The 15,042-nt window shown below is 41.3% G+C and overlaps 1 protein-coding gene across 1 annotated transcript in view; it reads left to right on the forward strand.

Annotated features, from left to right (window-relative positions):
* The first annotated feature begins 1,084 nt into the window (after positions 1-1,084).
* The window catches only part of LOC119660940 (serine palmitoyltransferase 2), a 35,665-nt gene continuing 21,707 nt past the window's right edge, over positions 1,085-15,042 (forward strand). The window contains exon 1 of the mRNA XM_038069943.1: positions 1,085-1,314. Coding sequence (XP_037925871.1) covers positions 1,123-1,314 — 192 coding nt within the window. The 5' untranslated portion in view covers positions 1,085-1,122. The remainder of the gene's footprint in view (positions 1,315-15,042) is intronic.

Here is a 15,042-nt window from a genome sequence, read left to right on the forward strand (position 1 = left end):
TTTCCAACAGTTTTTCCATTGCTTGGCATGTTGGTAAAACTACAGTGCCTGGTGCGGTTCAACCAGGCTTCCTTTTTCTATCTGTGAAGTCGCTTCTCCACACGACGGATAGGTTTCTGCCCGTGCCCGCGTTCTTTGAGAGTGCAGCATTGCCTGGTATCCAGCATTCTTCCGTTCCGTTGCTAGCTTACATTCATCATCGAACCAGCCGTTCCGACTTTTCTTGCGGTTGGGGCCAAGTATGTTTGTGACCGTATCAATGACGACGCCGCTCAGGTGGTTGTGAAGATCATTTGTCGACTTCCAGGACATCTGTCAGCTGCGGTTATTGCGGCATCCATTTCCCTTTTATAGGTGCCATGACGGATGGCTTCACTATTCACGCTCACCTGATTTTCAGAAGGGATCGTAGGCGGTGCTGTAACTCGAGCCCGGAGCACATTTTCTGTCCAAAGCATCTCTTACAATGCTGTTATATCAGCCTTATATTGTGACAGGATATCGGCTAGCCGCTGAGAAGCATTCAGTCTGTACAGGGAGCGAACGTTCCATAAGAAAATGCGCAAATCGTTATGCCGTTTTCGTTGCCGGTTTCGTCGTTGTAAACTCTATCCTGCCTGAGGTTTCTTTCGTGGCTTCGTAACGTTAGTTTTCCGTGAACGGGTGTTAGCCCTAACCAACCCCCAACCTGGAGCACTAGTTGGTAACATTTGTCCCGTTTTTAGGCACGGGAGACTCATCTGGATGATTTGCTTTTGATAGTTAGATTTCAAGTCCATGGATCCCATACTTATTATGACGTCATGCCGCTAGTGCGGCATCTATTAGGAAACTGTAGAAGTGTTGTATCATAATTTTTCCCCGGCGTCATCTTTCTCTATAAAAACAAACATACGCAAGCAAATTTCTTATCGTTTAGTCAGAAAATGAGACTTGAAATGAAAGAGGACTTATAAAATTCCGCTTTCTTTGATCTTATCAAGGCATACAAAAAATTCCAAAGATAAGTCATCTCGCCGAACTGTACTATCGGCAGAGGGGTATTGGCAATCGCAAAAATGACAACCGCACCGGGTGCCGCATTGCTCTCGCGATTGCTGTCAGTGTCATTCCTCCGATTCAATGGCTGACAGTGGCGGTAGCGAGATGAGTGATTTCACGGCGACTTATTCAGAAACCGCAACAGTAGAAAGTAATTCCAATCACATAGGAAACGGTTCTGTCGCGTATGAAAAGGTGGATAGTGAGGAGAGTTTGCGGAATCGTCGGCGACTGAACGGAACGGCTGTGAATCATCGAGATGAAGACTTGCGGGTGAGTGCTTCTGGCTAAATTCTCGTGTCAGGTGAAATGTGTGTTTTGATTGTATCCCCCGTGATGGAACTGGGTCACGCCTTCGCCTTGTACGGATGGAAATTGATTGCTGTCCTCCAAGTCGCACGTTTCTGTACGCAGTCAATTGAACTCCGACTCGCGATTGATTATTAATTAAGAAATGGAAGGCGTCCGGCCGAATCGCTACAAGAATTTGATTGCTGGGGAGCGGTGAAGTGTGCGCTAAGTTCCAAAGAATTCTGATTGGAAGCCGGTCGCTAGGTACAGTGGAGCTTAATAAATTTTGGATGCGTGTGTTTGGTGGAGAATCCTGACTGTGGGGATGACAGAAATAAGCTCGTCCTTCGCTGGTTATTTATTGCTTAAAGAAATATTATGGAACTCACCTAGTAGTGAATTAAGTGATCATTCAACCTAGCTACTGGTTTTAATCCTTTAATCCTTCTTACCACTGAAGTCTCCCCACGATGAAACAGTTCGTATAATATTCGCAAATTTGGAATTCTGGTGATTCCTTTCCAAACTGTTTTCTCTAAGGAAGTGACACCGAAATGTGCCATTCAACATTAAAACATACCCAAGTGCTGCGTTGATGTAATATTTCGTAGCAGGAGGTTGGGTATAAAAAGCAAAAGATTGAATATCATTTGAATCCAAAGGTAGAGGGCCTTCATGGAACTGCTTTCAAATTAAATAGAAATCGAGCTGCAGCATTAAAGGCTTCCTGGATTTATGGTACGCCTTACGGGAATCAATGAAGTATGGAATAATTTTGAGGTCGATAAAAGACTGAATGTAGCCAAGCTTGAGGTGTTGCGGTTCTGACTGACGATGATGGATAGTGATTGAGGTGGAGGCATCGAACTTTTGTGCATGCCTAGGCACTCACTACTTCGCCATTATAGATTGTTACATATTGGGTAATGTGCAATGATATATTGTGGTGGGCAGTGATCCAGATTATGTAGGCAATAATTGCTTTCTCTAAACATTGAAGCCAAATAAAGCTGGAAAGATTTTATGTTCAATTATAGATGATGAACTGCTCCAGATTTTCGGGAAGATAGTGCCAATTTAATATTAGTAAGGCCAAGAATGATCGGCCTTCACACGGGATGACCCCCATAAGAGAAACATTTGAATAGACAGTGGAGAGTTCTGACTCATATAAAAAGGCGGTTTTTTCGGCAATCGTTGCAGGAGGTGCTCCCTGATGGTGGTCTTACGATCCTGATGGGTGATCTGAATGATAAAGTGGGCTCTGATAACGCCTTGTTCGGTCATGTGTTAGGAAAACGTGGCCCGAAGGACTGATATAATGATGAAGCTTGTAATTTTCTACAGCTTCGACATTGGCAGCATAATGTTCGAGTGTAGAGCTTGCCATACGATCAGTTAAGATTACATTGCGATTACTTGAAGATTTAGGAGTTGTCCTTTGGATATGCACAACAAGCGGAACCCTATCATTGGCGTCAAAAGGGATCATCTAAGTTCAATATCGACCGCTTCCATGGTCCAGCACGCCTTCGGTAGTGGGAGAACTATCTTGCTGATTGGACATCTTGAATAGATTGCCTAAGAGTATTCATCTACATTGAAAATGCTGTTTTCTTAGACGCAGTTTACGCCTGCATTCCGAAGGGAAGTCTCAAAGTCTGCTTAATTGCTGAATCGTGGAATCGGATCGATAAATTTAAGGAATTGGATGTTCTTCTGAGTGGCGAAGTATCGGGAACGTGTTCCACCGTTCAAAAAGGAATTTACTATTGCGTTAGCCGCGGCCGAGGCACTGATTTTGTAAGCTTCACCAGATTCAAGTTCCCCATGGAGAATCTGTAGAAGACATGCTCTCCCCTTCAGTGGAAAACCTGCAGCCAATGTCTACAACGTGGTCAGCCAGAAAGGAGGGAACAACAACTCCCTTAATTAAAAAAATTGGAAACCTGATTACCGCCGACCTGTTGGTGATACTGTTACCTAATTCTTACAGAAAACGGGAAAGGAAGGCTCTGCAGAAGGAAATTTTAGCCGCAGAGGAGAAGGGAGTACAGATTGAATCTTGACATTAAGAAATTTTCCTTCCGCCTCTACCAGGAAAAGCGGAAGAAAGGGAAGTTGGTGATGTGGACGCAATTGGTCGAATATCGGTATGTGGAAACGAATTTATGCCGCCCGGACATTGCGCAACTGGGAAAGCTCCCAGTCGACGACAGCTGAAGGTACTGTGAAAGAAGGCGAAGCTTGGGAATGAGGATATTAACGTTACTACACTACCAAGTGTGGCATCATCCAGAGAAATCGAACGCAAGAAAGCGGAACTTTCCGTGGAAGATGGGGGAGGCTGGTAAAATGGAGAGATTTTCTTCAGTTATAGCTGGCTTATATCTAGCCACGGGTTCGATTTAACAAAATCTGTGATATTGGATTAATGAAAGAGGGTAGGATTTTCTTCGATGAGAGATCCTCGAGATAGCCTGCATCCTGATGTCAAAATTGTTAGAGGCAAACATGCTGAGACAATTCTGCTTCCAGGACCTAGTTGCGCTCAATTTACAATACTAGGTTAATGTCAAGTGGAGAAATTTCATAATTTCCTTCGCTTACTTGATGACCGCGAACGTAGGGTGCGCTCCTACGTTCGTGAAGCCAAGAAGAATGAAGTAATTGACTTAACAATCTGCGGTTCAAAGTTGTTAGAGTTGATTAGAGACTGGCGAGTGCTAGATGAAGTCTCACTCTCAGATCAGCGTTACTTAGAATTTAGTATAACTATTTCAGGCGAACAGTTTGTAATACAAAGGAGGAATCCTAAGAAAATGGATTGGACAAAGTTCAATTAACATCTTGGCATCAAAGTACAGATCTCTTGGCAACGAGGGATTCCTTTAGGGATAGAAGATCAATTGGTAAATTTGAATTGCACACTGTTAGAGTGCTTTTAGGCGGCTTGTTCTATTACCTGAGGCCAAAGCAATGCAACGGGACCCCGGTGGAACCTAGAATTGTAAACATACAGCCAATTAACCAGATGACTTTTGAATCGTGCTTCTTCTTCTTTTCCTCAGTTTTTGTCCCGTTCATAAGCGGGGTCGACTCGCCGTGTTCGGTTGCGCCACTTTGTTCTACCAAACGTCTAATCTGGATCTAGTCGTGAGGCTTCCAAATCCTCATCTAGCGTATCACGCCACCATTGTTTCGGCCGGCCTTTTGGTCACTTACCATCAACTTTGATGTTCAGACCAATCTTGGCAAGTGAATTCTCTTTAGCGTGAATTACTTGACCATACCATCGAAGACGACTCTCTCGCATTTTTTCCACGATCGGTGCAACCCCATGTCGATCTCGGATAACCTCATGTGATCAAGGCGTGTCACGCCACTAGTCCAACGCAACATCTTCGTTTCCATTACCGCAAGACACCGTTTGTTGTCCTTTATAGCCAACACCCAAAACCATAAAGGGCGACAGGACGGACGATATTGCATGAGGCAATCATTCAACACGATTTCTCGAGATCACTTCTGCTATGAGACGCCAGAAAAACATCATCTGCATAAAGTAGCGTATAGGGCGCTAGATGTCGGATGTCCCGTGTGACGAAGTACAAACAGGAGTGGTGAGAGGGAGCTTCCTTGATGAATACCGACAGAGACGCAGAACGGCTTTGGTACACCCATCATGTTCTTTTGGTACTAGGTGTTGTTGTCGCGCATACCAGATTAATTCATGTGGTACATGCTCAAACGCTTTCCCCAGATCTAGAAATGTAATGTAAAGAGGGCGATGTTACTCATGGTGTTTCTCCATGACTAACCGCGCGTTGTTCCGTAGTTCTTGACAAATCTGGATTGATTCACGGTTATTTGAACGATTTACCGAATGCGGTTGTCAAGAATGCATACAAAAATCTTCATGGTATGGGGCAGCACCGGATCGGTGGTAATTTGAACATTCTGCTGGGCTACCGTTATTTTTCCATATTGGAGCTGTGGTACTTTCTTGCCAGTCACCTTCCTGAATAACTCAATTGAAGAATTCATTGAGCCATAGCGTTGGTTGGGTTCCAGCTCTTCGCTTTTGAGAGCTCATATGCGAGGTCGCTAGGTCCAGTTTCTCCTAATTTCATTGGTTTTATTGCTTTCTTGATTTCAATGGCGATTGTGTCTTTAACTTGATTGAACGATTCTTCCACATTCGTAATGGTGGGTAATTTCATAAGTGAGAGCATTTCTTCTCAGGAAATCGCCAGCATTTAATACGCAGCGGGTCAGTGCGTTCCTCACTGTTTTATCCGTGGCTTGATTCGCAAGATGGCAATCAATGGTTGACGTTGTGGTACGATGATCTCATAGGGAACGACTTTGCAGTCAGTGACGTTGTTAAAATGTCGGCGTCTTATGAGAATTAAGTCGATTTGTATATTATTGTTCCCACTATAAAATGTAGGAGGATGAGGCAGTTGTTTGATGGACCATGTATTCGCAAGTAAATGGTCATGATTGTTCGCCAAATCGACTATATTCTCGACACTCTCATTGGGCGGAACGGACTCTTTTCTCCCATGGCATCTGTTGCCGGCTACCTTTTCACTCACATGCAACAACTTAAAGTCGTCTGCACGTTATACGTTTTTGTATCGAGAAGTTGCCAGATGGCATCTTTCTCGGTATCAGGTCGACCTGCGTGGTGAGATCAGTTTATTTAATGATGAACTTCATCAGCCGGTCATAAAATCCTTCGACTTCTTCAATGGCGTCACGGAAACCCTCTGAGGTGGCAATCCCAACACCGTATTTTTTGTGTGGGTTACCAAAATAGAGAATTTTATAGCCATTTTTACCGCATTCGCGTTCTATTTCGCAGCCCTTGGTGCCGGATCGGGATCGGGTTTCTTGTAAAGCGCAGATATCTGTGCGCTTTTTCCGAAGGGCTGTTGCAAGTTCCTTTTTCTTTCCTATGTGGGTGCCAATATTTAGCGTGCAGACACGTATTTGATTTGCTTGGACTAATTTACTTGCGTCCTGACGCCGAGAACCCTCACCCATTTCACCACAGAACTGGGGCCTTCCTGTCGCGTCGACTGAGGTGAACGCTTGGCTTGTGCCTCAATCCGATCATTTTGCTTTTAACGACATTGGATGCATTTTCGTGGTCGGTCTTTCAAGGGACCTGCTACCAAGAGAGATCAGGTAGCGCATAGCGGAATAACGAATTATACTTTATTTACTTCTGGCTATGATCTCCGCACTTTATTTTTGTTTTACTGAGGATAGTGCAAAGAACGATGCCTCAAATCCTATTCCTTTACCTGCGCTTAGGACCAGTATGTTATGTAAACAGCATGGCGGAGTTCTTCTGAATCGTGCTTGTAATAGCAATACGAATGAAGACTAGTTAAACTTTTGGGACTCACAGCGTGAATATAAGACGTTCGTAAAATGTTCGAAACGAGACTCTTTTAGGGTGTACTGTGAGGAACTGGAAGGCGAAAGATAGGCTTCCAGGCTGTGTAGGGCCCTTAAAAGGGATGAGTCGGCCAAGTTGAATCGAATGGATCTTTCACGGAAATACACCATCCGAGAGAACAGAGGCAGAAGTGGGAAGAATTGGCGGTTCTGTAAACCTTTCAAAACAAACGTTTTTCAAGGGAATTTGGGGCACTGTGAGAGCGGGGGTTACCAATGAAAAAGCGGGAGTTCCTATACTGTCCTTTGAATACTTGAAAGTACCTGGCATGGATGGTATCTATTCAGCGACGCTAAAGAACACTTAGAGCAGCTTCTAAGAAGTATGTTCCGAAGATGTCTTGTTCTTCGGTTTCAAAGATAGAAGGTTCCACTCTGAAAGGCGAGTATGCGACTGTGCGTCTATCCAAAAATTTTATGATGCCGCAAAAGGCATGGTGTCGATGAAATTTTAATTAAGTGGACCTATGCTATGCTAACGCTGAGATTGTTGTGCGTTGAAGTGGTTGATGATCGCTACCTAGCAACAGAGGCGACGAAAGGTTGCCCCAAGGAGATGTGCTATCGCCGCTTCTGTGGAGTATGTTGATCGACTACCAATAGCCTATGCTGTGCTAAATAATGTTCGGGATCTTGGAACGGTGTGTAGAAATAAACAATGCGCTGTTGATTTGATTGACATTTGGTGCCTCAGGCACGGACTTGCAGTAAATCCAAATGAAACTACAAAGGCATTATTTACAAAAAGGAGTTCCAGCGATGGGGGGTACAGCCTTTCAACTCTCCGAAAAAGTGAAATATCTGGGAGTGATTCTAGACAAGAAGCTTCTGTGGAACAAATATGTAGAGGTAAAGATGAAACGAGCTCTCACAGCTTATTCGAATTGCAACTCTATTGCGAGATTCAATACAATGGAACTTCCGTGGGTACCTGGTAATTGTGGTATATAGGGAAATTAGATTTCAGGTGCCTTAGCAAAAGCGGGTTAATTTTTCCTTTTGCCTGGATCGGTATCAGCAATTGGAGTGTAAGTAGCATTGGCTAATGCTACTATCAAAACCTGATAACAAGCCTCCCATAATGGCAGGTGGCAGAGCCTTAATGCTGCCAGGCACAAAACTCTTCCTGTTAGAATGAACCAAAGAAACATTTGTAGCAGGGGTACAATTTGCTTTATTATTATATTATAGGAAATCGCCCGTGTCCTTCTTTAGTATGGGGTCCGTTGAAGATAAAAGATAAAATCATTCCAAAAATGACAAATTTGCTACATATATATTTGTGGGTGTGCTATCAAGTGCGACAGCACAATCAACTGTAGGTGATATGATTTGATTTTGATCCAGGGTTTCTTATCATATTTGTAATCTGCATATCGACAATCAGCATTCTACGTAGGAGGAATGGAATTCATGTCTACTGTATTGTAGAATCATGATGACTTGTTACTTTCAATTTTCAAAACGAGAATCACTGAGGATGCGTTTTCTAGAGTAAATATTACAAGTCGGAATGTTTTATCGATAAGTGCGATAACATATTTATCTTTGTCAACGCTGACGTTCGGTTATATTTTAGAGCAATTCGGTTGTAGTGCATCAGCCATTCTTTCGCTCGCTAAACTTGTTTATAATTTCCCACGTTGATTAGTCCATTTTTACGCTAATCATTACACCCATTTCGCGCTGATATTTATGGATATGATTAATAACTTGCTTTCCACCAGGAATAACAATAAATCTGATAATAGCCCGTCTAAGGCTAGACACATTTGCTTATGCCTGACACAACTTAACAGCAAGCAATATCCTCCATAACATCTGCAATGATGCTACTGAAAAAGGGTGACCATTTTTTCATTATGCTGCTGTTGCACGCAGAGCGTTAGTTGACTTGTGGTAAGGCTTCGATGCGGTTCTTTATACCGGGCCGTTCGGGAGTGCCGTCCTCACGTTTTCGAGGAGAGTGATCAGACTTGCGTCGAATGTGAGATGGCTTTTGCCACGAAGCCTCACCGGAGTTTATCTGGTACCATACACATCGGGATAGCCCTCTGAGAGCATATGTTCTGGGAAAATTCCTGGAGGATCTGCTCGATTCGGTTATTTGCCCCTTTGTGGGGCTTTCAAGGTGGTTGTGACCATATCGGAAGCCGAGCTCCTAGTGTATTCAAGCGTGAAGTTGCGGATCTTCATTATGGCGTTGTAGAATTGCTTTCCTAATGGTAGGGTATCACTTATTTTTTAAAACATTTCAAAACTACTGAATTATTTTGTTTTTTTTTTATTTATTAAGCACATATGTTCAGTAATATATATCTATATTTGCTGAGAAACCTTTTCATTTCGTTGCACTGATTCATTCTTATCACCATTAGGAAAATATCGCAGAGTTTGGAAATATGATCGTTGCTAAGTTGGTCCCACTCGCTTTGTACTCGTTCAACAACATTGGCTCCTTCAATACTGCCTAAAAATGTTCGATGGGGTTAAGATCGGATGAGTTGCGTCGCCAATCTCTTCAAACCACTGCAAACTATTGTTCCGCCTTCGGTAATTGGCTTTCGGCGTATGATAACTAACGTGGATCTCCCACTTTTGCTTATATTGCTATCAGTTCATGAGCTTCTTCCCATATATCGGCAATATTTTGTTTCTGTAGTACTCGCAATTTATAGCACAATTTTCGTCATCGATTATAAGCTGGAATTTGCGACATTCGGGTGATTTCCGTTGCAATCCCGATTCCGAGCTCAATTTTATCCTTGATCATCATTCTTTTTTTTCTTATCGGCTTTTCATTTTAGTTGTGTTCTTCATTTTGTCTTATAGTTCGCTGGGTCCTTCCTTGAAACACGAAGCTGTCGACTGATATAAGTGATATTGTTGTCCTTTAGGCGTGTATCCTGTTTTTCATTAAATTGTCGGCACTAAATTAATTCAGAAGTTATAGCTTTGATTATTTTCGTATTCGTCACTAACTTATTGAACTTCACTTTTGTATCAACATCTTGGAATTTAACTTTCCCAGATCCTCGTGGACATAGCAATACTGAACAAGTCGGAATACCGGGAGCTCGCGTTTCGGGTATAAAGGTTTTGTGTTCATCTTATGTAAGAAACTTCAACGCACATTTTTGTATCCGTAGCTACAAATCCAACATAATCCTTCATATTTTTACAAACTACGAGACATACGTACATATTAGAGCCATGGATATTATCCTCACCCTAAACAAACGAACTGCCTATTTCTGAATACTGTACATATATATGCACGTATATAAATTGATCGTACCCATATTTCCGATTTACTTCGTGCGCAAAAGCATACAATGTACATGTATAGTACGTATATTAAATACGGCGGGTTTAATGTACAAATATATTTATTTGAATTAGACATTAAGCGCAAACTTAATTAGCACCCACATACTATATACCTACATACACACATGTCGGCTTGGGGTAATTGATATTGACATACAAATGACTAAAAAACTAAAACAAAATAATTCTTTGCGACCCCCTTCATATGAACTTACTTCGTTGTGGTATTGACGAATTGATATGTGATGATGACGTCATACACGTTGTAAAGTGCACGGAATTCACAAAAATGGCAAAGTTTCAGCCCTTGTAACTTCGTTAAAAATAGTTGGACTAAATTGTGCATTATGTTATCCCTTATACCCATGCCAAATTTTGTACTTCTGCGATAGATATAAGGGGGGTTGCCGGGTAAATTTCTAAAATGTGGAAATGTACTATTATTAACCTTATTTGTGTAAATATCTTAACCGGATGTATTTTGAGGCCTAGATTTCGTAGAGATGTGTGCGATTTTTTCAGATTTTTCGGTTGGATAAGTTCTGAGAACGAGATCTGTACACTTTTTGATTGTCATAGTTCACTCCCCTATGTTTTACGCGATATCAAATATGGAGCCCGTTTCGAAAAGTGCTGATTGAGCCGTTTCGGTATATACAGCACATGGTCACATTCTGTGAAAAAAAATTTTGCACCCTCCATTCACATGTACACAAAATGGTGCCACTTGCTGCATGTAAAGGGAACATCAGAGCACATACTCTCATCAATTTTCGTGACAATCGGTCTAGGCGTTTTCGAATAAATCGAGTGCGACAGAAAAACAGACGGACAGGCGGACAGACAGACACCGACTCGATTCTAATAAGGTTTTCTTTCACACAAAACCTTAAAAATGAATACATCGTTGTTAGGTACTCGTCGTTTTATAGCTCAGTTTTTGAAAAATTAATCAGAAATATGTAATTTTGGTAATATATCATAAATCGAACCATCGTCATCATCAACGGCGCAACAACCGGTATCCGGTCTAGGCCTGCCTTAATAAGGAACTCCAGACTCCCGGTTTTGCGTCGAAGTCCACCAATTCGATATCCCTAATAGTTGGCTGGCGTCCTGACCTACGCCATCGCTCCATTTCAGGCAGAGTCTGCCTCGTCTTCTTTTTCTACCATAGATATTACCCTTATAGACTTTCCGGGCTGGATCATCCTCATCCATACAGATTAAGTGATCCGCCCATCATCACGTTCATCATCGTAGCTGTTATCGGTTGTGATTTTCGACCCTAGATCGGAGAAATTATCAACGGTCTCGAAGTTCTAGTCTCCTATCTTTATTCTTCCCGTTTGGCTAGTGCGGTTTGATGTTGTTGGTTGGTTGATTTTTGGTGCTGACGTTGCCTTCATTGATATGCAGCCCAAGATCTCGCGCCGCCTGTTCGATTTGGATGAAGGCAGTTTACGTCTCTTTAATCACAGCGTGACAGTTGGCCAGCTACCTATCTAAGCCGTCCAGTAACTAGAATATACGGAGGTTTTCAAAATAAGGACCGTTGGCATCCTTCCCAAACTTACATTTTTTTCTTGTCTCCTTTTCTCATGGTTATTTTCGTTGTTAGAAAGTCTTCTGCAGGAAACCTTTATCTAAGCTTTTGTCCAAGGAGTGAGTTATTCAGATATCTTAAAAATTGACAGACCTGATAACGTCGTGCATATGCATTTTGAATAGAAACTTTGGCTTATCCACTCTTTGAATGCCATAATATATTTCAGGAAGTTTTGATCGACTTATTGGTCTGTCCAAACAAATTTCTTAATGAGTTCGTGACCAAATATCAATATTTCTTTTTTGAAATTATTTCACATTGTCGTCTTAATAGGCCAGTGAGCATATTAAGCTTGAATTCCGTTCAATTTGCACATCATAACTTACCACTTTTAGTATTACACAATACGTCCCACTCATGCAAATCATTGTGTAAATTTATTAACACTATTGATATTATTGTCCAAATGGTCTACTAAGTCACTGTGTATTTGTTTAATTGACTCCAATTGAATCGTGTCTTTTCAGTTCATTTGTAAGCTTGTATGCGGAAATTGTAAGTTTTTTCCTGTACGGATTGAGTCAATATATAGCGAACATGTGTACCTAATCACCATGAAAATCTTATCTTTTCATTATCAGCTTTGTATTATCTTTTGAATGATTCAGTGATATAGTTGCATTTTTGTCGTTACGTATACGAAAAAATGATGGTTATTCATTATACATACACTGTGTGTATGACAAATATATTTGGAGCCAAATGAGCTTTTGCTTCGCTGGTTTTTAATTTGGAGCCACGAGGAACCATTCTATTCATGTTTTAGCTACGTTATCTGATACCGATTTTACTTTGACAGAAGAATAGATTCCAGTGCGATCAGTAATTTACGGCTATAAATGGTTTGTTGGCTCCGCAGTTGAAGGCTACAATCTCACCAATTGCACTATCCATGTTTATTATTATGCGCCTTTATTGCCTTGTATATTTGCCATTGTCATGTTATTCTCTTATTTGATTGAATGACTTGGTCATTTGAACTAAACTGTGACTTTATCACTTTCATCTGAATCTATGCTAATTTTAGAATTCCATTGACAGTGACTGAGAGTGACGCTCTATGGGATTGCTTTACTACATCATTCTATGTTGGTGGAATTTTTCTGTGTTGTGGGTTGGATAGTCCAGTTGGAGTTCATCGCGAATTGAGAGTTTGTTGGAGCTTGTTAGACCGGCACATGTGGGCCTTTCATGATTTTTTTCCAAGTTCAATTCTTATCTTACCAACTTTAGCTTGGGACTCCACGCTTTTTCGCAAATGGCCATATCTGCAAGAATGCTTTAAGCAATTGCTTTTTTTTAGGGTTTTCTAATCAAGGGAATTTGGTGGAATTCTACCTGGGTAACTTATTTACATTGTTGCCGAAATGGTAGGTTAAGATATGTTGTTTGAATTTAATAAAAGTTGTTGTAAGAGAATAGAATTCTTTTTGTTACGGGTATAATTCACAGTGGAAACAAGTCGAGAAACCGGAAGCTGGACGCTTCAGGTATGAACGGTTTTGTATATTTACAGTCTTAAAAAGAGAATAAGGTTTTTAATGTTTTGTGTAACAACATAACCTGTACTTGCTTAAATAGATTGGACGATGGCCAAAACACCATTCTGGTCGGGCAAATTCGACCTAAAGGAAAGAGCTAGCCCAGAAAATCTAAAAATTTCGCGAAGTTGACACTTCAGGGGAGCTTCAGTATTTGCATTTGGTCATTGCAAATTTTACTCAATTTGGTTTCCTCGCTAATTGGTCTGTATGTTTATCCGTCCGCCTCTCATGCTTACTTTTCCCTAAAACGACCTATTGAGATGAAATTTGGTGGACGTATGCCGATTATGAAATATCGCGCATGCAGTTTTAGAATTATTTTGTGTGGAAGTTATTAGGGGGTCAAATTTTTTTTTCTCAGAATACAACCGTGTGGGATATGAAAAGAAAAACCTCAATTGGTACTTTAAGAAATAGGTGCCAAACTTTGCTCGGTATCATCGAATTTTAGTATTACGTTGAAGTGAGTAGCCTTAAATTTATAAATGCTAGACCTATTAGCCACATACACAATGAAATCGTCGTGTAACGAAGTGTTCTTATATATGAAAAACACAAAACCTTTCCTGAAGCCCCCATGTTCCATTTTCCGACTTGTCGCTCGAATTAGTGATAATTTTCACGATATTTAATATATTTTCTAAATAAAACAAGCAGGGAAACCGGAACCTGAACGCTTCAGGTATGAAAGGTTTTGTGTATTTCTTATATAAGGACATGTGAGTGTGTATTTGCCCTATTAGTAAGTAGCACGTAATATATGCATATATTATGTGAGAATATTCACTTTCGGGTGATATTGACATTCATAGTCTTGAATTTGTAAAGAAACGACAACTTTGACCTAATATAACTTTGTTAGTAACAGTGCGATTTCCATCAAACTTGGTACGATCATGCTGTATGTTACAACCTACATTACTGTTTCGTGGTACTAGGATGAATTTGAGGCTAGTTTTGCATCCAATTACTAACAATTATAGTAATATACATAGTATAGCCATAAGTTCTGTCAGTCGATCCGTATAACAAGAAATGTTAGGCCGCTGAAACTGGTAACACTGCGCATGGAAAGTACGTATCCATACTCCACTTCCGTCAGACTTTCAGGTTCCGAAGGTCAGTAGTGCGTGAGCGACAACATGATGAAGTTCGGTAGCTACGAAAAAAGAATCGCGATTATTGCGTGGCATCAATGTGGGAATACGCCGAAAAAGATTCATAATTTGTTGAAAAAGCTGCCGGTAAACGAATGATTCGTTTTTAGGACTTTCGCTCGATACCGCGAAACGGCTGATGTAGTTGACAGGCCGCGGGAGGGACGCCCGCGTTCCGTACGCCGCCCGAATGTCGTGCATGCAGTGCGTGCGCGTGTTCGCCGCAAGCAGAAACGAATGTCGGGGGAAATGGGCGTTTCAAGTCGAAATATGAGTCGTATTTTACGGTGGGTTAGCCATATGTTAACGCCAAAACTGAAGGAAATACGGCTAATTCGGTGTGCTATTGTGATTTTCCGGTAAAAAATATCGCCAAATTCTATTTTTTAATGAAAAAATGTTTATCATCGTGGAAAAATTCAACCGACAAAGAAAATGCTCCGCGAGTCCAACGTCGTCACCATCCGACTTCTGTCATGGTATGGTGGCGCGTCTCATATCACTGAGTAACTGATATTCATTTCTGCGAGGCAGGCGTCAAAACCAATACGAGCGTGTACGAAAAGATATTAGAGGATGTAGTCGAGCCATTGAGAGA

The sequence above is a fragment of the Hermetia illucens genome, chromosome 1, assembly GCF_905115235.1.
Source record: "Hermetia illucens chromosome 1, iHerIll2.2.curated.20191125, whole genome shotgun sequence".
Classification (NCBI taxonomy): Eukaryota; Metazoa; Arthropoda; class Insecta; order Diptera; family Stratiomyidae; genus Hermetia; species Hermetia illucens.